Raw genomic sequence first — 25,793 nt, forward strand, 5'->3', positions numbered from 1 at the left:
TTAATTGTGTATACTGTGCAGAAGATTTCCCTCTCCACAGACAGGAACAAACAAATCGGAGTGTCACCTCTCCATTCAGCCTACCTATATAGTGCATTTAATACGGGATAAACCCCAGAACACATCTGGGTATCACTGTCATTGTATTAGCCAGCTGATCCCTGTCATCAGTTTATGAGTCTGTAATCTTCTGTCTCGCACAATAGCAGACTGAACCACTTCACCCCTTTCAGGAGGGGAGCCATGATACAGAAGAGGGAAGGAAACCATGTTGCCATGCTGGAAAAGATTCACCCTGCCAGCTACAGTCTCAGCTCCCTAAGATTTGCCCTGGTTTAGCAGAACATACAAACACACACACATAAGGGCCTTCACCCATCCCCCTCTTTTTTTCTTCTTCCATCTTTGTCTCTCTGGTGAATTCAATTTTGCCTTCTCCAAGCAAGGCTTAAATGCAGACAATCTTATCAGCGGCTGTGCAAGCTGTGAGGGACGTGATTGAAACACCCCTGAAGTATTTCCAATGCAGACAAACCTTTCACGAGTCTTAATTGTGTGTGTGTGTGTGTGTGTGTGTGTGTGTGCGTGCATGCGTGCGTGCGTGCGTGCATGCGCACATCTCCACCTTGATCCACGGCAGCCTCTTCCAGTTGTTACAACCCACAGCAGCTCGGGATGATAACGCTCCATGAGTGCTGATCATAGCTTTAAAAGCTTTTTTTTCTGCTTATTTTCATGTTAAAATATAATTCTAGAAAACATTTCATTACTAAAATCTTCTTAAGTAGGAAAATTTGGAATTACTGTAAAGATTCTGGTTGTTTGACCCAAATTTGTGCGTCCATTCCCGGCGATCTTTAGTTAGTCTGATTCCTGTTGAGTGTGAAATGGTGGCTGAGGTGCTGTCTGATTCTCCTCCAGTCATACATGGAGGACCACTTGAAGAACAAGAACCGTCTGGAGCGCGAGTGGGAGGCGCTGTGCTCCTACCAGGCAGAGCCCGGTGCCTGCAGCGTGGGCCAGGGCGAACAGAACTCCAAAAGGAACCGCTCTGACTCCGTGGTTGTTTGTAAGTCCCTTCACTTGTTCCGTAAACTATTAAAACGTTCCTTTAAACATTTGTAAGCAAACATGGCCAAATAAATACCTGAATTTTACTTTTACTGCCCTTTCCTTTCTAATTTAAACATCTTGTAGATGATGCTTGTCCCTGCTGAGTTTCTTTTCTTTCAGAGCCATAACAAAACTCCTTTTGGGTGCGGAGAGGAAGCTGCTCTGCATCTTGTTTTATAACAACAGTTGGCTTATACCACAATTCTGGCATGACAACAATATCAGAACAGCATATTTTTAAAGCATTGCTACAGACACGGATCATATTAGCATCGTTTCCACCAGTGTTTCAAATATTTTTACAAGCTGTTTGCATTAGAAACACGTCCGATACCGGCTTCTCTCTAGGTTGCCAAATACACTCTATACTTTGTTATAGCACTAGGATCCATCATCTTCTGATCTCTAAACAACATGCATGCAGTACACTTTTTAACGTTTCAGAGTTCTTACCCATTTACCGCAGATGTGCTCATACACTGAATAGAAAAAGCTGCAAGACATTGAATCAGAAACGGATAAAACTGGCAAAACAAAATTCATTTTCTGACCAAGTGACATTTGTGCTGAAATGTTGACCTTTCGTCTAACAGCAGCAAGTATCTGCAGGCATTTAAACCGTTAATAAATAGGTGAAACCTCCAGGTCAGAAAAGTGAAGCCATCGTTAAAGGGATACTTTGAAACTTTTTCATATTTTTAAGTCATTTTCTTGAGCCAGAGGGCTAAAATGACCCAGCAAGAGAACATGAAATGTCACTCAGACCCCCATCGCCCGCAGTGGCCATAATAATGCACTTGCAACTTCAGAGTGTCAGTCCAGTCCCTGTTGGCCTTAGTAAGGTGGAACTGACACCATTGTCACTGGAGTCTGCTTCCAGCACATTTCCTGCATGTTTTAGATCATGAGCACAGCTCATTTGTTTCATTTAATGATGAATCACTCCTGTAGACACTATTGAAGGCTGAGGAGACATTTCAGCAGTTAAGCCTGATTTATACTTCGTTTCCATCGGGACGCAGATACGCCATGCCATTATGCATCAACGCAAGAGCCCTCCAACATGCTCACAAAGCACAGAGAAGGAGAATGCAACCTTTTGATTGGTCAGGACACTGCTTCCTATAAATTCATCAACAGCACCACCTTTACCCCTTCAAAAAGTAAAGAGATATTTATCAGCAGACACGGAACAGATTGAAGAATGCATCACGGAAAAAGTCTGAAAATATGAACGTTTTATCATCCGTGACTGAAGGAGTACAAATATATGCAGCAAATGTTTTTTTCGTGGACGGAAAAGACGAGACACGTGGGTTTAGAGGTGCCGATCTCACAAAGAGGTGGAGGGGAATGAGGGGCAAATGGAAAAACATTGTAAACACAATAGTAAATACGCTATCGTGGACCAGATACTTGACTGTAATGGTGGCACGATACCTCAAAATCGTGCTACGCCCTCTGTTGTCTTGGCGGGGAATTGTTTTGCAACAATCCCCAGCTGATGGAAAAGTCTGAATGCAAAACGTCTCTGTCAATGCGTTTGCGTGTCTCCCTCGCGGAGCTGATGGAGAACTATAAATTAGGCTTTAGAATTAGATGTTAAAAAGACAAACACAATACGTTTCACTTTTGGATTGACTAACAGGCACTCGAGGGTGCTAAAAGCAAGCCAAACTGCAAAGTATCCCTGTAAGCTTGTGCATTATGTTCATACAACCAGCAGGGGGCGGCATATTTGGTTGCATGTAAAACATCGGATTTTTGAACGAGTAAATTCAGTGCATCAGAATGCAACTTCAGAGTTTATTAGTCCTATTTAGAGTAAAATAAACAACAAAAAAGTGTCATTTTAAGGGCGGGGCCGACTTGTGATTGGCAGTTTGCTACAATGAGAGCGTTAATGGAATCTGGTTTAAAATATCATGGTTTCATGAAACACAATGAAGAGTTTGATTATTGTTTGTCAAAAACAACTAAAGTCCACTCTCTCATACTAAACTCTCTAAATAACGCATCACAATGTTACATTTGGTTTCACCTCGTTAATTTAGGACTTTAAGAAACAACTTTGAGCCAGAATTCACCAAAAAATCAACAAAAAGCCTTCTTAGCTTAAAAAAAGTCATTTGTTCACTTGAAACGCTCCTCAGAAAGGGTTTAGGAGTGTGTGTGTGTGTGTGTGTGTGTGTGTGTGTGTGTGTGTGTGTGTGTGTGTGTGTGTGTGTGTGTGTGTGTGTGTGTGTGTTTGTGAATGATGACATTTGGCTTCCTTTTGGTTTTATTGTTGTGAAAGAAGAAAAAAAGCAGTAAAATGAATTGTAAATCTTCATTGCAGACGATCACTCCAGGATCACCTTGAAAGCTGAGAATAACCACGGCAACTCGGATTACATCAACGCAAGTCCGATCGTGAGTATCTCTCATTGTGGCTCGGTTCTGATGCTTTACTGAAGGTGCAGCACCTGGTGTCCGTCAACAATTTCCTTATTGTTTGTATTTCTTTATCTAAACTTGGAACTTTGGGGATACTAATTCATTTTTTCAAGTGCAAAAATACCTCAATGTTTATTTAAAATGTATTTATTTATTTATGTATTTATTTATTTATTTATTTATTTATTTCCACCAAAACATTGTCAGTCATGATTTCCCCTGAGGCATCTGAGAAGGGATTCCATCAAAGGGGGCAGGAAGCTATGCATTTCAAATACAGTGCCAAAATTTCAGTGGAGACAGATGAGGAGAAGGAAGAGGGGGTGGGGTGTGGGGGGCAGCGGCTGTAAAAGCCCATTACTCCTCAGAAACAGAGGCCTGCAGATCACTTCTTTTGGTATACCTCCTGTTTATGCAAAGATATGTTCACTGAGGTGCAACATGTGCCATTTCTAAGGCAATATCCTTTCACTTACACTGTAAAAAATTAAATGTTGGATTTACTGAACCAAGTTTCATCAACTGGTTCAAATCAAACTAGCTGCTCACATGGAACACCTCCTTCCCACCAGAGGCATGAGAGGAGCGTTTCAGACGCTAAACAGGATCCAAAGTGCTCCACGCAGCTTTTCCTGCAAGGTTACAAAACCGTTGGATAATTGCATGTTGAATTTCAGAATTTCACATGATAACAGATGAGGAGAAAGATAGCAGCATGTGATTTATTTTTTGTTCTGTTTACCTATGAACGTTTCACAGGAAATATTTTTGTACTAGTTAAGCTACTAGAAACCTGCACATGACCTTTATTTTGAAAGTCAGGATGATTTACACTGCTTTCTTGGTTGATTTCCTGTCTGGACTGATTTGAGCTGCGGAGTTTGACGTGATATGGAAGTGTAGCGTGTTAAAAGTCTGGGACGCATCAAAAATGTGACGCTTCGCGGCTGGTGGAAAGGCTAATTGCTGTGAAGTACGTTTCACGACCATTTTGCAACACTTTTGCTTCTGGTGGAAAAGAGGGCTAAAGAGTAGTATACAATGTTATATTGTGATGTTAAAAGTAAATGTATATTACTCTTTAAATGTAAGCAGCTAGGCTTACTGGAACCAGCTGACATAACCTGGTTAAGTTAATTGAACATTTTCTTTTTTACAGTGTAGTTAATCACTTGTAGGCATACAAGTAATTATTCTGTGCTGAAAGTTTGATTAAAGCCTATCCAGCAGTTCATTAGATTCTTTACAGGCACAAAGATGCTGAAAGTTAAAGCTAGAGCAGATGTTTTTAAGGTGGGTGAAGCAATGGCAGATGCAGCGGCGTGAGGATGAAAGGACAGTAATTACGCCACAAACGAGACCCCCGCCTGAGCCGAGCAAAACTGTGACAATTATGTCTGTTGGTGTCGCTTCTTCCTCCTCATTAGCCTCAGGGGCAGTGGCCTTATGGGTAAATAATCCCACTCTTCTTGCTGGAAACCTGAGGTCAGGGAGGCGAGGGGATGGGGGCAGAGCTATGTGTGGTGAAAACTTGACCACAGATTACACTTAAAGCACCTTTAGGGATGATTTGGATCATTGAACCCCACATAAATGGGGTTTTAGGGTTTTTTACAAACTGGTTCTTGTATAACTTCGTATCAGACTGATTGTGATAACCTCAGCTGCTATTCACCATCCAAACGGACAAAAACAAGCTGGAATTTGAGACGTTTCGCTGTTTCCTCTGAGCTATTTCAGAACAAGGTTTTCCTACTTGAAGCCAAAGAGCGCTTCTTTTGCAACCCCCCACCCCCACCTCACCCCCGTGTTGCAGTCTATCTTCTTCCCACAATGGAAGGAGGAGGACAGCTGAAATGCAGGACTACTCTTTCATGTTTCCACTTTAGTATTCATGCAGAGAAGCGAGCGCACAGCTACAGCACGTCTACGTCCTTGAGCCTGGCTGAAAGGACTGGCCGGCGTTCGGCATCACCCTTTCATTTCTGTGGAGGATTTTTATTTTATTTTATTCTTTGTCTAAACCCTTGTTAGGGATTTCAAGCAGGAAATGATGAAAACTGAATGGCAGAGTCATGATTTATTGAGTAAAACAAGGAGAAAAGGATGATATTTCCCTTAGTAATGTCTGGAATTGCTAAATATTGGTGTCCTTATGTCATACGTTCATTTAAGTCCCATTTTGTTTTATTTTACTATTGGAAAAATATTCAAGAATTATGAAATACATCCAGTTTATTTATTTTATACTTGCTTTATTAAAATAAATGTTTGGGTGATTTTCTTCCTCCTGAATTGTCAAAATTGAAAAAAGCTGCTTAAAATCCACAAATTTGACTTTTAAATGGATAAAACATGAACTTTTTCAACCGTATAATCCTCGACATTTTAATAATAATGTTTTTTAAGGGATTTTTTTTCCATCAATTAAAATAAAAGGAAATTGAAAACAACAAGAGATTTCCATCACTTTTTCAAAGCATTAATTCAACTTTTTCAGAATATTGTGGACAGAAAAATTGTGCCGGTGACATAAAATTCATGAAAAATCCTCCATAATTGTTTTTCTTTTGAAAATAAAGGTCAAGGTTGGGGTTTAAGAAACACAAAGCTGGGATTTTAGGGGTTATGGAAAATGTCATAAATGAGTTTTTACTTAGTAAATAAAATTAATAACATGAATTTAAAAATGCTGTTAAGAATGACCCGTGAGCTTTCATCCAGAGATGAATGTCGGAACTAATGGTGATAAATACTAAAGTAATCCACTTGTAGACGGTCCCAAAGTGGCAGATTATCTAAAGAATTAGTCAACTACAACCCAGTTGTGTGTGTGTGTGTGTGTGTGTGTGTGTGTGTGTGTGTGTGTGCGCACGTGCGTGTGTGCGCGCGTGCGTGTGTGTGTGTGTCGATAGATAGATAGATAGATAGATAGATAGATAGATAGATAGATAGATAGATAGATAGATAGACAGACAGACAGACAGACAGACAGACTGACTGACTGACTGATAGATAGATAGATAGATAGATAGATAGATAGATAGATAGATAGATAGATAGATAGATAGATAGATAGATAGATAGATAGATAGATAGATAGATAGATAGATAGATAGATAGATAGATAGATAGATAAATGATAGATAGATAGATAGATAGATAGATAGATAGATAGATAGATAGATAGATAGATAGATAGATAGATAGATAGATAGATAGATAGATAGATAGATAGATAGATAGATAGCTATAGATAGATAGATAGATAGATAGATAGATAGATAGATAGATAGATAGATAGATAGATAGATAGATAGATAGATAGATAGATAGATAGATAGATAGATAGCTATAGATAGATAGATAGATAGATAGATAGATAGATAGATAGATAGATAGATAGATAGATAGATAGATAGATAGATAGATTAAATTGTTTCTGAAAATGATGAATATGTAGGATAGTTTTGGTTTGGAGGAACTGAGGAAAGGTCTACAGGGTTGATGGGCTAACGGCTAGGCCAAAAACAGCCAAGCTTCTGGACTGATGTCAGAACAAGGTTTTCCTACTTACTTTAACTTTTTATCGCTATATAAAAAACCCTATAATTGTTCTTCTTCTTCTTAAACATGCTTCAATCTTTCATGCCATAATGATTTATACTAATGTTGATTAAAGACCAATGTCAAGGAGAAACACTTTGCCGCTAATGCCACACAGATCTACATCACGCTGTTAATTAGCATTCATGAACTCACCCATCTTGGCTAGTGACAGGAAGGCTGTTGTTGGTTTAGCGTCCAGGAAACAGCAGAGAACCTATCGGCCTAGTAGAAGCTAACCGTTAGCATTAAGAAGTCCACCACACAGCAGAACTCCTTCATGCTTGTGTTATTTGTGGAGATAAAACATCTACGTTACAGAGCAAATGGAGGAAGTGGTAGAGTCGTGTTCCAGTTCAGAGGTGAGATGTTGGAGTATCATGAATATTTCTGAGTAAAACTCCAAATTCAGCTGCTTTCCTCTCCGATTAACTTCAACTTCCTGAAACACGAGCGCCAGAACTTTTTTTTGCACAGAAAACAACTCACAAGACATTCATTCATACTAGAGACCACAGCAGATTTATCAAAAACAAGTGAACGAGAGCTCTAGAACATCAGACTTCAATTTAGCACATTTTAGTTTTTCCATCCAAGGGTCACGTCCTGAAGGAATTATAATAGAACTGCGTGAAATGTTGTGAAATTCAACAGATCAGAGCTGTTTCATGACTGCACCCAGATGAAAGCTTTATTTTTATTTTTTATTAACCAGTTTTCTGTGTTTTATTCCCAGATGGACCATGACCCGCGTAATCCCACTTACGTCGCTTCTCAGGGTCCGCTCGTTTCCACCGTGGCCGACTTCTGGCAGGTAGAACTCACCCTCTCATCTGCTACAAACCTTTCATCTTCAGCCGTTTGTGGCTGTAGCTCAGAGGAACAAAGAAATGCTGAATGTGGTGTTGCTTTTGCTGAATTAAGACGGAGAAATTACATAACGTGGCACAAATTCAGTGTACAGTTGTTCTTGTTCTTGTTTTTTATTGTTTAAGGACAACAAACTACTATTTGACATGATTTATTAGTGTCACTAAGAGCAAATGGGCTACAAAATAAGGCTTAACTTCTGTAAACTAACTGTTTACATTTGTAAAAGCAGCATAACAATAAAAACATCACTTTGTAGAAATAGCCAACAGACCTCCAGCTTGTTGCTTCACACACCCCACGGGGGTCTAATATTATTTAATATAACCCTGATATTTGTTCACATTTGCATGTTTTCTCAAAGCTATTTGCACTCCCTTCCTTGTCCATAAATGTCAAAGCAATGTCCCATTAATTATTGTCTACAGGCTATTGTAAAACAAATCAGCTGGTGTGGAAGTGTGCCTCAAATGATGCATGCTCACCAAACAGCATAGCTGTATGCTAATAGAGCAGCACTGTAGTAATTAGTGGGTCCGTCACCTCCATATGGTGAAGGAGCTCCAGATAGCTGCAACCAGAGTGGAGAGGTGTAAGGCAATCTGAGCTTGGTGTCATTTTGGATTTGAAAAATAAATATGGATTTTTAACATCCAATGAGGATTTTTGTCTTAGTTGGGCAGCCATATTCGTTAGAAAAATCATTTAGAGGTAGTTATTTGCTCTTTGAGATGATTTCTTTTGAAGTTGTTTTTTTGTTTGTTGGAAAAGTCTTTTAGCTAGCTGTTTGTGAAAAATCTGACGAAAATTCACAAACTAACTGCTAGCTGGAACACACATCACACTTGAATTTTATGGTTGCTGGGGCATTTCCAGACCATTCTAGCATTTGTAACAGGAAAATTGTAATACAGTTGAAACTTGAAAAATTAGAAAATCTTACAAAAGTTCATTTATTTCCATAATTCAACTTCAAGATGAAACTAATATATGAGATAGACTCATTCCATGCAAATGCCAGATATTTCAAGCCTTTATTTGTTAAAATTGTGATGATTATACAATTTATGAAAAACTCAAATTCTAAATCTCAGACAATTAATATTGTGAAAAGGTTTAATATTATAGACTCAAAGTGTCACAGTCTGATCAGCTAATTAACCCAAAACACCTACAAAGGCTTCCTGAGCCTTTAGAGGGTCTCTCAGTCGAAGTTGAATTACTGAAATGACTGAACTTTAATTTTTCAAGATTCACCTTAATTTTAGCTAAAATAACTACGTAATGCGAAAAAAACTTCGGTGTGATGGTTTACGATGGTCAGGGTTGTTTGTAACTTTAATTCAATTCAATTCAATTCAAAAATACTTTATTAATCCCAGAGGGAAATTGATTGCTGTAGTAGCTCAGAATAATAATAATAATAATAATAATAATAATAATAATAATAATAATAATAATCAAGTCGTCAAAGAGTTATTGTATATTACAATGGCTGTTGGCAGAAAGGATCTCCAGTAGCGGTCAGTGTTGCAGCGAAACTGAAGAAGCCTCTGACTGAAGACACTCTTCCGTTGTCGGGCAGTCTTGTGAAGAGAATGCTCAGGGTTGTCCATAATTTTCTTGATTCTCTGGAGAATCCTTCTTTGCATTATCTCCTCCAGTGGTCCCAGAGTCGTCCCCAGAACAGAACCAGCCTTTTTTATTAGGCTGTTGAGCCTTATTAGGTCCCCGCTTCTGATGCTTCTACCCAAACAGTATGATGGGGCTGAAGAGATTACACTCTCAACAACAGACTTGTAGAAGATCTGCAGCCTCTTGCTACAGACGTTGAAGGACCTAAGCGTCCTCAAGAAGTGCAGTCTGCTGTGTCCCTTCTTGTAAACGGCTTCGCTGTTCTTTCTCCAGTCCAGTCTGTTGTCCAGGTGAACTCCAAGGTATTTGTATTCCTCAACCACCTCCACTTCTTCTCCCATGATGGAAACAGTGTTTGACTCCGCCCAGTTTCTTCTGAAGTTTAAAATCATCTCCTTTGTTTTGTTCACATTCAAGGTCAGATGATTGTTTCCACACCATGCCACAAAGCGCTCCACCAGCTCTCTGTACTCAGCTTCCTGTCCATCTCTGATACACCCAACAACTGCAGAGTCATCTGAGTATTTCTGTAGATGACAGGTCTCTGATTTGTACTGGAAGTCTGAGGTGTACAGGGTGAAAAGGAATGGTGAGAGTACAGTCCCCTGTGGTGCTCCAATGTTACTGATCGCCTGGTTTGATGTGCAGTTCTTCAGCCTCACAAACTGTGGTCTGTTTGTCATGTAGTCTTTAATCCAGGCACTAGTTGAGCCCCCACCTGTGTCTTCTGGAGTTTCTGGCAAAGTACATCAGGCTGAATTGTGTTAAATGCACTGGAGAAATCAAAGAACGTGACCCTCACAGTGCTGCCTGCTTTGTCCAGATGACAGTGGGTTGGTTGAAGCAGCTGAATGATGGCAGCTTCAACTCCAACTCCATGGCGATAAGCAAACTGCAGAGGGTCCTGATATGTCCTAGTTTGCTTATTCAGGTGGACCAACAAGAGTCTCTCCAGGACCTTCATGATGTGGGATGGCAGGGCAACCGGTCTGTAGTCATCATTGACTGATGGGCGAGTTTTCTTTGGAACTGGAGCAAGGCAGGATGTCTTCCACAGGACTAGAACCTTCTCCTGGGCCAGGCTGAGGTTGAAGAGGTGCTGCAGAGTCCCACAGAGCTGCTCTGCACAAGCCTTAAGTACTCTGGGGCTGACACCATCTGGACCTCTAGCCTTGTTCCTGTTCAGTCTCTCCAGCTGCCTCTTCACCTGACTTCTAGAGACAGATAGGTTGGAGGGGGAGGTAAATGGGGCAGCAGCATCTCCTGACTTGGTTGAAGACAGATTTATAAAACTAGAAGAGTCCATGACTGTGTTAGAGGAAAAAAGAGCTGGCGTGTGACAGGAAACTGTTGGATCAGAGGAGGATGGGATGTCTGTTTGGCTGGGGACAGGCAAAGAGGATGCTGGGTTTGTTCCTGAACTGAACCTATTGAAGAACTTGTTCAGTTCATTGGCTGTGTCCAGGCTGCCATCTGTGCAATCCTTCCTCTGCTTGAAGCCTGTGATCTTCTTCATCCCTGACCAGACATCTCTGATATTGTCCCTCTGTAGTTTGTTCTCCAGCTTCTTCCTGTATGCCTCCTTGCTGTCGCTGATCTTGATCTTCAGTTGCTTCTCTATACTCCTCAATAATTCCCTGTCTCCCTCCTTGAAGGCTCTGTTTTCTCATTTAGCAGATTCTTCAGTTCACTGGTAATCCAGGGTTTGTTATTAGCGAAGCATCTCACTGTTCTGGTGGGTATGATATTGTCCACACAGAAGTTTATATAGTCAGTGACACATCGAGTCATGGCATTGATGTTCTCTTCATATCCTTGGCAGAGAGTCATCCAATCTGTGGTCTCAAAACTACCCTGCAGGGCTTCTTCAGCATCCTGTGACCATTTTCTCACAGTTCTTCTTGTCACAGGTTGCCTCTGAACAAGTGGTTTGTATGCTGAGCAGAGAAAAACAAGATTGTGATCTGATTGTCCCAGAGGAGGTCTTGTTTTGGACATGTATGCATTCTTTACATTTGCATGACACAAATCCAATGTCTTGTTTTCTCTGGTGGAGCAGCTGACAAACTGTTGTAATGTTGGAAGTGTAGCAGAGAGCGAGGCATGATTAAAATCACCAGATATAGCCACAAATGCATTGGGGTGCTGGGTTTGTAGCTAAGCCACAATGTAACTGATGGCATCACATGCATTTTTAGCAATGGCTGAAGGTGGAATATAAACAGTTGCCAAGACAACACTGGTGAACTCTCTTGGCAAATAATATGGGTGACAACTTACTGCCAAGAGTTCAACATCTGGGCTGCAGAGATGACATTTCACTGAAATATGACCTGGATGGCACCATCTATTGTTGACAAGCACTGCGTCTCCACCTCGTTTTCTTTTCCCGCTCCTCTTCAGATCTATGTCTGCTTGTACAATCAGGAATCCTGGCAGCGAGACGCTGGAATCCGGGATATGGTCCTGCAGCCATGTCTCAGTGAAACACATAACACTGCACTGCCGATACTCTGCCTTAGTCCTTGAAAGGGCTTGGAGTTCATCCATCTTGTTGGCCAGTGATCTCACATTGCCCATTATGATCGATAGAAGAGATGGTTTGAATTTCCTCCTTCTCTGTCTCCGTTTTGCTCCTGCTCTGCACCCACGCTTCTTGCATTTTAGCTCATTTGGGATTTGTGGCTTCTGTTGAGGTATTATTTCAGCCTTTCCAATGTTAATCAGCTGCTCCGATTGTAAACCAGCTTGTTGCCATGGTTATGCGTCATAACAAATGCTCAAAAAGTGAAAAAAGTAAAAAAATAGCAGTAAAAATCCTCTAAGCTTCACAGCACCAGAAACAGAAAAGTAAAATGTCCAAAAAATACAGTTTTTCTTGAGAAACTAGAAGAAAAAATGTCAAAAAAGGCAAAACTTACATATAGTCAACAGAGCTACTCCAACATGCAGCCACCCAGAGCAGCGCAGTTCCGGAAATTTTTGGAAGACTTGAAGAAGACTAATCATGTAAAACTCACCTTTTGCTTCCCTTTGTGCTTCCATGTGGGTCTCTACTGCCTCTGAAAACACTGCAAAAAATGAAAAAAAAATGTCCGTCTGTTTTCTCAGTGTTTGGTTTTAGGAACTATGTGACTAAAACAAGCCGTTTCAAAAAGCCCCCATTTGTGATGTCACAAATGGGGAAATTAGCATAGAACCTCAGCTGACGTGCAAGAGAGAGCTGCTGCTGGAGGAGAGTGCCTCTACTCCATGCTCCTTCTGGATATCTGAGCTTCTCAGGCTGTAGCAGCCAGAGCAATGGAAAGGTAGGGGTGGCCAGCTCCAGCTTGTTTCCGTAAAGTGGCATAGCCCTGAAACGGCTCGTTTTGAAAGGTACTGAAAATGTCAAGAACAAAATTGATGAAATAATTTTATGTGAGACAGATTTAGTGCAAAGAACTTCATAAACACATTTGGTATCCATCATAGAACTATTATAACTTAAAAGAAAATTCATTATTCACCCCCTTTAACTATATTGTTTTAGATTTTTAGTGATTTATTTCAAATTAGGCACAAAATCGAAGAAAGTTCAATTCAGCTTGACTGAAGGTGTGAAAATCGCTTTAGTTGTAGCCAGTCATTATTCAGTGAACCTTGAATTGTAGCTGCAGGAAGGGGGAAAAAACACTTTCCCCCATTAAAAGTAAACAAACAGGGAAAACACTGTCAGTCTCATGCAGATGGAGTGTGCAGAAGGCAAATCTTCTCCTACCTAATCCACTCTGGCCCAAGGCAGCCCTCTGAAAGACAGTTTGGCTCTAATCCTCTGCTCCTCATTCCTCCATCCCTTCATCCTTTACTCATCCATCCATCCATCCATCCACCCATCCATCTCCCCTCTATTACCTTAGCTCTGCTGAGGTTTACCTCTTTTCTGAACTGAGCCAAAGCAAAAAGTCAAGAGTTGATGAATGATCTTTGAAATTTTTTTTAAAGATGGTTGTTCTAAGTGGAGATGAAACACAAAACCCCACTTTTATCCCACTACCTGCAAATATTAGGGAAATGACACAAGCCTAAATGGATAGTATTCCCTCGCATCATCACCTTGCCTAATCTCATCACATCCTGGCACAGTTGGCACAGTTGGTGCATAATGTGTCCACTGAGCTGGATCACAAAAGCTTGTGATTAGTGTATAGTCAAGGCCATTGTGTTTTTATAGCAATCATAAAAGCTGCATTTCCTCCTCATTTTCCTAATGGCTGCCAGTGGGCCTCTATTTCTTTCCAAGGACACATTAGATTGTGATAAGATGAAATGGAGCAGCAGCACTGAAGATGTTGTGATCTCACTCAGATGGCTGAGAGAAGGCGACGTGAGGCACCCCCCTGCTGCTCCACCTGGCATTTATCATTTGTCACACGCAGAGAGGTGACATTTATTCATACTTCCTGCACGAGGATCAAGAAATCAATTTCAGTCCAGTGCACGAGTTGAGTGTGAAATGCAAGTGGCTCAGTTCAGCTGCACATTAGTGCTATTTGAATGTGGTACGGATGCATTCAGGGGAGTTTTGTTTGCCTCCTGATGTGCTGGATGTGTCTCTTCATGTGTAGATGGTGTGGGAGAGCGGCTGCGTCGTCATCGTCATGCTGACCCCGCTGTCAGAGAACGGAGTCAAGCAGTGTCACCACTACTGGCCTGATGAAGGATCAGATGTCTACCACATTTATGAGGTACACCAGGAAGCTTTATCTGGATCCTCTTGATCAGATTTTATCCCAACGTTTGGAGTTTATGTGCAGAAATTATGTAGAAATCTAAACTCCATTCCAACTTTTCTAATATCTTTTCAAAATGTTCTGAGATTCATAAACCTAACCCTAACCCTACAGAGGTGGATTAGGGCCAATGAAAATAAAAAGTGAAGTCCTTAATCTCAGAATTCTAACTTTAATCTCAGAAGTCAACAATCTCAGGTTTAAATTTTTAATCTCAGAAATCGGACGTTAAACTCTTTCATTTCAGAATTCAAACCTTTTTCCTCAGAATGTTTACTTTGATATGAGAATTCTGACTTTCGTCTCATGAATCAAATCTGAAAAAAATTTAAATATTCTGAGATTAATCTCAGAATTCAGATTTAAATCCAAAAATTCTCATTTCTCAGTATTCTAAATTTAATCTCAGAATTCAAATGTTTTTTCACAGAATTTTGAATTTATTCTGAGATATCTGACTTTCGTCTCAGAAGTCACGTTTAATCTAAAAATTCTAGTTTTAATCTCAGCATTCTGACTTTGATCTCAGTTTTAATCTCAGCATTCTGACTTTGATCTCAGTATTCTCACTTTTTCTTAGAATTTTTACTCTGATCTGAGAATTTCGATTTTCTCAAGTCAAAGTCAGAATTCTTAAACTGTCATAATTCTGACATTAATCTCAGAATTCTAACTTTAATCTCAGAATTCAGACTTTAGAAAGTTAGAATTCTAATGTATTTTTTCTCAGAATTTTGACTTTAATCTAAAGTCAAAAGTCATAAATGTAAGTAAAAAATAAAAGATCTATTTTTTTTCTTCTGTGGTTCTTATCCTCTTCTGTCCATAATCTAAAATGCAAACTACACCAGAACCTGTTTGGACTTTTGTTCAATTAAATGGGGTGATTGTGAACAGCTTGGTGTGGTAAAAAAAAAAAAAAAAAAAAGATTTTGTGAAACTTCTGGGTGATTTAGAGAAAATTTTTGCAAAGACTGTTTTGAGATGCAACGTTATTCACTGATGAGGCCTGTTTTTATTAGCATCATTTCTCCCAGGAAATCAAAAACATGCAGGGGAAAATTGCATATTCACTCTTAAATTTCAAAGAAACTGGAATATTTTAAATACTTAAACTGCTCATTGATGATTTTTAATGAAAACTCTAGTTTAATAGATTTTTATTTTACTTCATGTTTTAAAAAGGTGGAAAACTCCAAAACGATAGCTTAAACTAAAGTTTATTCGTCTTTGTTCAGTGCTGAAGCACATGCACATTCAAAGTGAACAAACAATTCTCCCATTCTTTGGTATCTAATGTAGTTACGTCTCATTTCATCACAAAATGACTCTAATTTAGAAGCAGAAAGCACACAAACTGTTACAGTGCAGCAGGACGTCTCTAATTATGCACCATTTCTTCCAAAAGCAAATAGAAATCCCTGAAACAGTTGGAAAAACCCACGGATGAATCCCAACAAAATAACTTTGTTTTTGTCGTTACAGTGAGTCGACTTTATTTGGATTCATTTGCAGTTTTTATCTTATTTTTATTTTGTTTGTAATGTTTAGGTCAATTTGGTGTCCGAGCACATCTGGTGTGAGGACTTCCTGGTGCGGAGCTTCTACCTGAAGAACCTGCAGACCAACGAGACCCGCACGGTTACACAGTTCCACTTCTTGTCCTGGATGGACCGCGGGATCCCCGGCTCGGCCAGAACTCTGTTAGACTTCCGCAGGTAGAGAAGAGTCTCCTCAGACTCCTCCATGTGGCTGATTCCAGACAAATTTCCACCTTTACAGCTGACCTTATACGCCACGCTTGTTCTTAATCACCTCCCCTTATATTCTGCCCACCCCCACCCCCCACCCCTCTCTTTTTGGTGAATGGTTGATCTAATAAGGACTCCGTGTCTGCAACCATCCCTTTCATCCCGGGCCCCCCCCCCCCCCCCACCCCACCCCCCCCACCCCACCCACCCCACCCCACCCACCCCCACCCCCAGTACATGTGATGCAGCAAATTAACAGCCCCGCACTGCCCTGGCTTGGCTCGGAAAGAAACAAAATAAATAATAAAACACCTAATTCAAAGAGCCAATTAAATGAGAGCTGTCTCACCAAAAAACACTGAAACGAGAGGAAGGGATGGGGGGGGGGGGGGGGTAGTGACTGAATAACCTCACTCTGTTCTTCGTGTGATGTGTTCTGGCAGAGAAGCAGCCGTTCTCCTCTGAGATAACCCAGGAGGGGAAAGGAGAAGCCCTCCAAATGAGAATAGGTGGTTTCTAATGCAGATGAGAGATTTTTACTCTGGTGTTTTTTTTTTTAAGCCAAGCTGAGTGTAGCTCACTCACGTATTCATTTATCCTGGCTGTGTGTGTGGGTTTTGTTGCAGCTACTTGTTAAGGTTATTTGGTCTCTGAAGGTCTCAGATGCTCAAGGTGCTCTCTAACAGGTTTGTGGTTTTGGCCAAGTTGGTATTTTGCGGTTGCCAGTGTCATTTTTGTGATGTTGCAGCTAGTAATATGAGCCCAGTTGCATAGTCACAAAAGTGATCATTGGAAACTGTGTCTCCTCAGCCAGGCCTGGGCACACACCATCTCTCTCTCTCTCTCTCTCCCTCTCTCTCTCTCTCTCTCTCTCTCTCTCTCTCTCTCTCTCACTCTCTCTCTCTCTCTCTCTCTCTCTCTCTCTCACACACACTGTTTCTTTCCCTCTCGTCTTCTCTGCTCCTTCCTCTGACTTGCATGGGAACCCTTTCTGTACATTGTCTGATGGAGACCGGGCTTTGACTTTACTCATTTTTAATGAAAATCATCAATAAAAGTGTAAGAATTTACATTGCAGCCAATGAAATTTGAACCAGAGTCATAAAAACCAGAAATTCTAACTTAAAAGTTAAATAAATGATCTAAACTTGGACAAAATGTGTACATTTTGTAATATAAACTGTGTAAGAAGAAGAAATAAAAAGAAATGTTGATACGCTTAACAGTGGCTCATTAGAGTTGCCATAGTAACCACAAACTTGACTCTGGGTTAGCAGGTTAAGAGGCAGACAGGAAAGCAGACTGTTAAACTGTTGCTTTATGAAAACTAAATGTTGTGTTTTAAAAAAATTTCTTAAACTGTGGGAAGAAGAAACCTCTGATGGTCACACGTGTGAATTTTCATGTCTCTGCTGTGTTTTGTGTAAGAGATATGACAAGTTAAAAAGAACCTTCACATCCAGTTTTGGCAGAATCTTTTGTGCTAGAACAGACGTGGAAGTTTGAGTGAGCGGGCTCTCTTTGTTCTCAGGGTATTTGAGAGAAAACCTCAAGTCCTACAACAGTGAGACCCATGGCGAGTGAAAGAGGAGAAAAAATCCTACGTTTTGATGTGTGATTTGTGTGTGGACCGAAGATGTTAACGCGGCATCATCAACTGTCATCTCCAAAAATCGTAAAAATGTTATTTTGACTGCATAAAAACAGAAACCACAGATTTTTCTGTGGTTTATTTAAACTCTGAATATTGTGACGTCGACCTGAGCTGTAGATCTCCAAAGGGGGCGGGGCTTTCTTACCTCCATCCATCCATCCATCCATTTTCATCCGCTTATCCGGAGTCTGGTCGCAGGGGCAGTAGCCCAAGGCGAGAGGCCCAGACTTCCCTCTCCCCAGCCACTTGTGCCAGCTCCTCCGGGGGAATCCCAAGGCGTTCCCTGGCCAGGTGAGAGACATAGTCCCTCCACCGTGTCCTGGGTCTACCTTTAGGTTTCTTCCCGATTGGACATACCCGGAAAACCTCACAAGGGAGGCGTCCAGGAGCCACCTCAACTGGCTCCTCTCAATGTGGAAGAGCAGCGGGTCTACTCTGAGCCCCTCCCAAATGACCAAGCTTCTCACCCTATCTCTAAGGGAGAGCCCAGCCACTCTTCAGAGAAAACTTATTTCGGCCGCTTGTATCCGTGATCTCATTTTTTCGGTCACTACCCAAAGCTCATGACCATAGGTGAGGGTAGGAACGTAGATCAACCGGTAAATCGAGGGCTTCGCCTTCTCACTCAGCTCTCTCTTCACCACGGCAGACCGGTACAACGCCCGCATCACTGCAGATGCAGCACCAATCCGCCTATCGATCTCACGCTCCAGTTTTCCCTCACTCGAGAACAAGACCCCGAGATACTTAAACTCCTCCACTTGGGGCAGGACCTCATCCCTGACCCGGAGAAGGTATTCTACCCTTTTCCGACTCAAGGCCATGGTCTCAGATTTAGAGGAGCTGATTCTCATCCCAGCTGCTTCACACTCGGCTGCGAACCGCTCCAGTGAAAGCTGAAGATCACGTTCTGATGAAGCCAACAGGACCACATCATCTGCAAAAAGCAGAGACCTGATCCTCAGGCCACCAAAACGAATGCCCTCTACACCTTGGCTGCGCCTAGAAATCCTGTCCATAAAGGTTATGAACAGAATCTGTGACAAAGGGCAGCCTTGGTGGAGTCCCAACTCTCACTGGGAACGAGCCCGACTTACTGCCGGCAATGCGGACCAAGCTCTGACACCGGTCATACAGGGACCTAACAGCCCGTATCAGAGGGCCTGGTACCCTACACTCCCGGAGTACCCCACACACACACACACACACACACACACACACACACACACACACACACACACACACACACACACACACACACACACAGGGCCCCCACAGGGCCCCCCGAGGGATGCGGTCAAACGCCTTCCCCAAATCCACAAAACACATGTAGACTGGTTGGGCAAATTCCCGCACACCCTCCAGGATCCCCCTAAGGGTATAGAGCTGGTCCAGTGTTCCACGGCCAGGACGAAAACCACATTGCTCCTCCTGAATCTGAGGTTCAACAATTTGACGGACCCTCCTCTCCAGAACCCCTGAATAGACTTTACCAGGAAGGCTCAGGAGTGTGATCCCCCTGTAGTTGGAACACACCCTGCGGTCCCCCTTTTTAAATAAGGCCAGTCCAGTGGGACTGCCCCCGATGTCCACGCGATATTGCAGAGGTATTGTCAGCCAACACAGCCCCAGGCTTTCTTACCTGTTTTGGTGAAGTCCCGGTTCTGTTTACATAGAAATTTCTCAACATTTTTGACTAAATTTCTCTAGAAAAGATGGCGCACTGCTACTGAAACCCCATTCAATCCTTGAATGAATAATACATCTTGATGCATAATTCACGTTTATTTTTTATATTTTCCAAAGCTGCACTGTAAAAAAGATTTGCAAACAGGAAAGTAATAACTTAATTTATTCAGTTAAATGCATGGGCACTCCTAAATAATTTAAAATTATATAAATATCTATATTGTTTTCTTCTTTAACATTTGGATGTATTTTAAAAAGCTTTTTAATATCATCTTTAAATAAAAATGCAATTAAAAAAACTGCTATATATATAAAATGATCAATGTAAAAGAAGACAAAGTGTCAGAATAATGAAAATGTTTGCTTTTTTAACAAAGGGTGAAAAATGCAGGGAAATAGAAAGGAGCTGAAGGAAGCTCTTAGTGGAGTCAGTATCCATGGCAACAGTAGGGTGTGAAAAGGCTCGTTGGCCTTCACCGCACCCGTGGTGTAAAACATTCATAATTGGCCGGGGTTAATGCGTCGGCAGTCTGCAATCACAACATCTCACCACCAGCACCACGTCCATCACACGTCACTGAGATCCGACCGTCGCCGAAATGACGCCGGGTTTATTTACGGGTTTCTCTTCCCTTCTCCTTTTCTGTCTGTGCTGGAAGTGACATGGCTGAGTGACAAGAGGGAGCCTCTCTCATGTCCGTTGCTTTGATCATCAGTAGTTTCACCCAGAGTCCGCGGAGCAGAAGTCACTGTTCTCATTCAGCCACTCCTGTCCTCATTCTGAAGCCTTGCACCACAGCGTTCTGTGACGTAACGGCAGCTTTTCTCTCTGTTTTGTTGCAGAAAGGTTAACAAGTGCTACCGGGGTCGATCTTGCCCAATAATTGTTCACTGCAGGCAAGTATAACCGAACTATTTGTCCATTTATTTGTTTGCTTGTTTGTTTGTTTGTTTATTTATTTTTTGTTGAAACTGCTGTCTGCTCTAATTAGACCCTCCCATTTGGATGAGTCAGTTAGCTCCTGATTGGTTGGTCCTAAACACCAGGTAGCAGTCCCATCAGCCCGCTCTCCCTCTGAGGAGCGTAGGCGTACGTAGAAATGGATTAATGAAGCTGTGGCACTCGGGCAGCTCTCCTGCATTCTTGGCCCTGCCTTTATTAGAGAGATGTCCACGCCTTGTTTGCAGTTAACATGCAGAGCCGCTGAATGGCCGGCGGGCACAAAGGGAAGCTTTTCACGGGGCTATCTCTGGAGTAATGGAAAAGCAAGGCTCTCCAAAAGTGGTTCTCAAACCGCCTCTGGCCTCTCAACCTCTCCTCTGCTCCTGAGGTGCATGCATTTAAAAGCTTTTGTCCCCGCCGTGCCTCAGAAACAGTTCCCCTCCTTCAACAGCCGCTCTCAAGACCACACATGCTTGTGTGTGCAAAGGTTTAATGTAATCACATTTATTGGAAATATTCACCTCCAAATGTATTGATTGTAGCTGTTTTTCTTTCATTATTTCATAAAATATCATGTTTTATGCAAATGATTAGCATGGCGTCTCCCCAGCAGAGGCCGAATTTAAATGAGCAGTTTGTTCAGTTATGAAGATAAAAGCTCACGCCACCACCTTAACGATGCGTGTTTGTCTCTGACTCTCTGCAGCGACGGAGCTGGCAGAACCGGGACCTACATTCTGATTGACATGGTCCTCAATAGGATGGCTAAAGGTAACGATCAATGGCTTTCCCCCCTTTCACTCCGTCTCTGTGTGAAGTGTTGCCCCAGCAACGGGAAAGCCTCTCTCTTTTTTTCCGCCGAGGGTCTTGGGATGCATTAGAGGGTGACTTCTCTGAGGCCTGGAGAGGCAGACGGTGGAGGGAGCTGCTGGGAGAACAAAGAGGAAACACGGGGAAGGGAAATGAAAAAGAAAACCTCCACCCACATAAATAATTATCTATTTAAGCAACCTTCACACCGTATTGACCTGCATCAGCAGCTGCCGCATGCATTTAGATAGCACATGCATGGAAATGAAATGTTTAAAGAGAAAACACATTAAAACATTTGCTATTTGCTCCAGTGGTTCAAAATCAATATTTAATACTTAGTGGAAATGTTGTGCTTATGTGATTTTTACATTGATTTTGAGTTCTGCACCAATATTCAACTAACTGAACATTGTCATGCCAAACTCTCCAAGGTGTGTTTCTACTTTAATGTCTGCAAGCTGCTCTGCACAAGAACAGCTCACAGGATGCATACGTATGTAGAGAATTTAAAAAATGGATGAGTCTCTGCTCTGATAAAACAGAGTGGAAGCGTGAGAAATAACCAGCTCCAGAGCTGTGCCCTTTGACCTCTGCCCTTTACCCCTCCCTCTCTGTGTGTTAGAGCGAGCTGCATGTCCTGTTTGTGGTCAAGCTGACCCGTCGGGTGACGAATGCTGCGATGAAAGCTGCTCATCTGCTTCCTTTTTAATCTTTTGTTTCCTGCAGCTGGAATCAAATGCATGAAAGGTACATGAGCTAGCTCTCTCCGTTGGTCAGAGAGCCTCTTCTGAGCTTAACGTTGCATTCCAGCTCATCTTAGACATGAAAGTCTCGTTGGAGAGCTGGAGTACCTTCTAGTGCATCTGCGTGAAATCACCCACATGCATTCACCCTCCCGCTGCCTCACTTTCAGACTCATCTTAAGACTTTAGGGGCACTCTCTGCATTTCTCTGTCTTATTTCCAAACAAGCACAGGCTGCCGTGCAACCCGTGGATCTGGAGTAGCAGGAGATTCTCCAGATTTGCATCCCAGGCTCAAAGGCAGCTGATTACAGTTGAAGCAACTGTTGCACGGGTTAATCATCAAAATGAGAGCAGCGGAGCTGCTGCAAATCACTTTAATTGGTGATTCTCAGATCTGTGCACGATTATGCGCACCCCTCTCTGGTTGCGGACGTCTTTCTAACCGGTTTTTGAACGTGATTCTCACAGAGAACGCTTTTGAATGCAATTCCCAGACACCCTTCCCACAAAACAAATATTTTTGCATATTTTATCAAGAATCAGTCAGCCAGTGGCCCCCGTCCAAGTCTTTCGAGGGATGAATGTAATAATTTTCAATCGGCGTGTTGTTCCGGAGGGAGTGCGGTGTAAAGAGAGATTGACAGATGTGAGCTGGATTACTCCGCTGCTTTGAACTCAGTCCAATTCTGGCTCTGTTGCAGGTGCTAAAGAGATTGATATTGCCGCTACCTTGGAGCACTTGAGAGACCAGAGAGCTGGCATGGTCCAGACAAAGGTAAGGTCCCTCAGCTTTGAGTCAGGAGAGTGGGGGGAGGGATCGTTCAGAGAGATGATTGTTTGCTTCACGAGTGCAGGATCAGTGGAGCTTGGAAGGAAGTAGGCTCTAATGTTTTCTTATTGAATTCTCGATAAACTAAAGTTTTTTTTTGTGGAGAATCATTTTGATTTTAGTTTTTTCTATAATATTTATAACGTCTTACATGCTGTGGAGATAGCTTCCTGAATGGCCTCAGCTGGGAGAATTAAAGAGCTTAAAGCTAGTTCAAACACAACCAATCTCAACGTGGATTGCTACTCTGATAAAATTAATATGTTATGCAAAAACTCACCTTTTGCATCATTTTGTGCTGCCACCTCTATAAATACTCGAAATAGAAAAAAAAATCCATCTATTCATTGTCTATCAGTGTTTGGTTTCAGGAATCGTGTGCCTGAAACTAGTCGTTTTAAAATGGCCCAGTTTGAGATGTCACAAAAAGGGAAATTAGCATAAAATCACCTCTCACTGCAAGAAGGAGATGCTACTGGAGGAGGAGCAGCTCTACTGAAGCCCCTCCCAGGTTTTGGCGCTTCTCAGCTTATAGACGTGGGGGGTAAGCGGTGGGGTGGGCGTGGCCAGCTCGTTTTCTTAAAGTGACAGTGACGGCTCATTTTGGAAGGTACTGAAACTGTCATGCATAGAGCTGCTGAAATCGCTTAGAGGGATTTCGTGCATAAAATTTCATGAATATTTTTTTAGATCAACCAAAAAATTATTATAATGTAAGGAAAAAAAATGACTTTAATATGTTCCTTGTAAAACAGCCAGTATTTTTTATTTATCAGTTCTTCAATTTTTGCTGAAAGATAACAAATTTCCTGCCAGGCTTGACCGCTGAGTGCAACTGAAGTGCTATATTTGTCACTGCTGGTGATATTTACACTTGGTTAATGATTAATTTATATAATGTTGCTAAAAATGCTGTGAAAGTTTGGAGAGTGCCGTTTTTTAAGAGGGCAGCAAAACACTTTGATCTTAGCAGAGCTTTGACTAGCTGTTAGCCCATCAGTCATGGCGAATCTTTATTTCTCCTTACAGAGTTGTTCAGGAAGCAAGTAAGATGGTGCCTATTTACAATTTTTACTCAAACACATTAAAAAAAAGCTGAGAAACTCTTTAAAGTTGCAAAGATAAAACAGTTCAGCTAATTAAATCAATTAGCTTTTATGTACTTGTAAATATTTCCTTTAGAGTATCTTTAGTTTCAGCAGCTTTACTGTCACTTCCCATCATTCCAGAGGACACGTACCACTGCTTCCCTCTTGTTCTCGATGCAAATAAAAGCTACGTTCCTCCAGTTCCTCACTTTCAATTTGAAATGACAATAATAAAAATAATAAAGGCGAGCCCTGTGCTGCAGAGGGTGATCATATTTATGGGCGCTGCTTGCTAACAGACTTCTTGATGGTTCATTAAAGCCACTTTCACAGCCGTGGTTCGGTTCAGCAGAGAAAAGCTTTTCAAGTACTCCCTTTTTTCTTCTCTGACTCGTCTAAGTGAAACAACTCTGGAATACCGTTGATTCCACTTTGTGGATTCATGCAGGCTCCACTCAGAAATTAGATAGTAATGAGGGATGAAATGAAGAGTTAACTGTCACAGATTGGACAACATTTTTTCCTCATTTTAACGATGTTTCCATTTTATTTTTGTACAATAAACATTAAATTCTGGTTGGTGCCTTTTTACAGACATGAATAAGTGGTAATTACATCACGTGTGAGCGTTTTTTCTTCCTGACTAACATCCTTTTCTGATCTGTCGAGCAGAGATTGATCTCCCCCCGGTGGTTTAAATGTGAACAGCTCCTTTTAGCTCGAACTGAGGACAGATTATCACCTAAATCTGGGGTTGGAGATAAAAACGTGCATTTATTTTTTAGCCCATCACAGCTTCAGAAGACATAGAAATAGGAACTCCATAATCTGCTGTTGCATCGTGAAGCCAGTGACTCCTCTGTATTGATTTAGCCTGTCCTCGGGCCAAACCGTGGCTGGCTGAATGTTGACACATCTGAAGACAGCTCCCTCCAAACTCCTACCTGCTCTGTCTCTGTAAGAGGACCCTGTGGCCTGCAGCCTGGGGAGAGGAGAGGAATATAAAAGCACCGGGTCCGCAGGGCAGACATCAATCAGCTCCTCTGGGAAAACTATGAGCTGGTTTCACAATCAAACACACTAAAAAAAAAGAGACGGTTTGACTCAGAAGCTCCATTTTGAGGCACACCTGGCTGGATCGATGGCAGCAGCGGTGGTGCGTGCGCTTCAGGTTGAAAGCTCAGAGAATGATTCGGCTCCAGTCTGTGGCCAGGTTCAGGCGGGGTTGGGAGATAGGGAGGAAGAGGAGGAGGAGGAGGTGGCGGCTGCTGCCTATCACTCTGAAATGGCATTCAGCGCACCTGGACACACACTAACACTTTGTCTTTCTCTGCATCCCTTCCTCCCCCTCCCCTCCTCCTCCCCAGGAGCAGTTTGAGTTTGCTCTGACAGCCGTGGCAGAGGAGGTGAACGCCATCCTCAAAGCGCTTCCTCAGTAAAGACGCCACACCTGATCTTCTTCTTCCTCCTGCTTAACGAGCACCAGCTCAACAGTGCCCTTCATCCATAATCCCTGAATGTGGTGCCGGGTGTCCCTCCTGGATCTGTATTCGCTCGTTTCAGAGTGTGAATGTTGATCTGGTGTTAGTATGTCCAAAAAACAAAAAAAAATGTTAACAATCCTACTGTTGGGTCTCTATACAATGATGCTGTTCCTGAACGTTCTCTTTGAGACGTTTATGAGTTCGGATTTATGTCACAAAATGAGCCGTTACCTGTTGAACTGATACAAAACTAACAAGTTATGGTCTCAACTAGTGGTTTTGTGTGTGAAATCTTTTTTTAAAGATGTTAAACAGTGATTACAGATCCTCAAAGGTTGTGGTAGTTTGTTGATTATTAAATGCACCAA

The 25,793-nt window shown here is 41.9% G+C and overlaps 1 protein-coding gene across 1 annotated transcript in view; it reads left to right on the top strand.

Moving 5' to 3' along the window:
• ptprn2 (protein tyrosine phosphatase receptor type N2) overlaps positions 1-25,514 on the top strand; it is a 183,420-nt gene extending 157,906 nt beyond the window's left edge. The window contains exons 14-22 of the mRNA XM_015954635.3: positions 922-1,069; positions 3,452-3,525; positions 7,892-7,969; positions 14,265-14,384; positions 15,981-16,147; positions 20,367-20,420; positions 21,173-21,237; positions 22,726-22,799; positions 25,309-25,514. Of these exons, the coding sequence (XP_015810121.3) occupies positions 922-1,069; positions 3,452-3,525; positions 7,892-7,969; positions 14,265-14,384; positions 15,981-16,147; positions 20,367-20,420; positions 21,173-21,237; positions 22,726-22,799; positions 25,309-25,380 (852 nt within the window). The 3' untranslated portion in view covers positions 25,381-25,514. The remainder of the gene's footprint in view (positions 1-921; positions 1,070-3,451; positions 3,526-7,891; positions 7,970-14,264; positions 14,385-15,980; positions 16,148-20,366; positions 20,421-21,172; positions 21,238-22,725; positions 22,800-25,308) is intronic.
• The last annotated feature ends 279 nt before the right edge of the window (positions 25,515-25,793 follow it).

This window comes from Nothobranchius furzeri, chromosome 7, assembly GCF_043380555.1.
Source record: "Nothobranchius furzeri strain GRZ-AD chromosome 7, NfurGRZ-RIMD1, whole genome shotgun sequence".
Classification (NCBI taxonomy): Eukaryota; Metazoa; Chordata; class Actinopteri; order Cyprinodontiformes; family Nothobranchiidae; genus Nothobranchius; species Nothobranchius furzeri.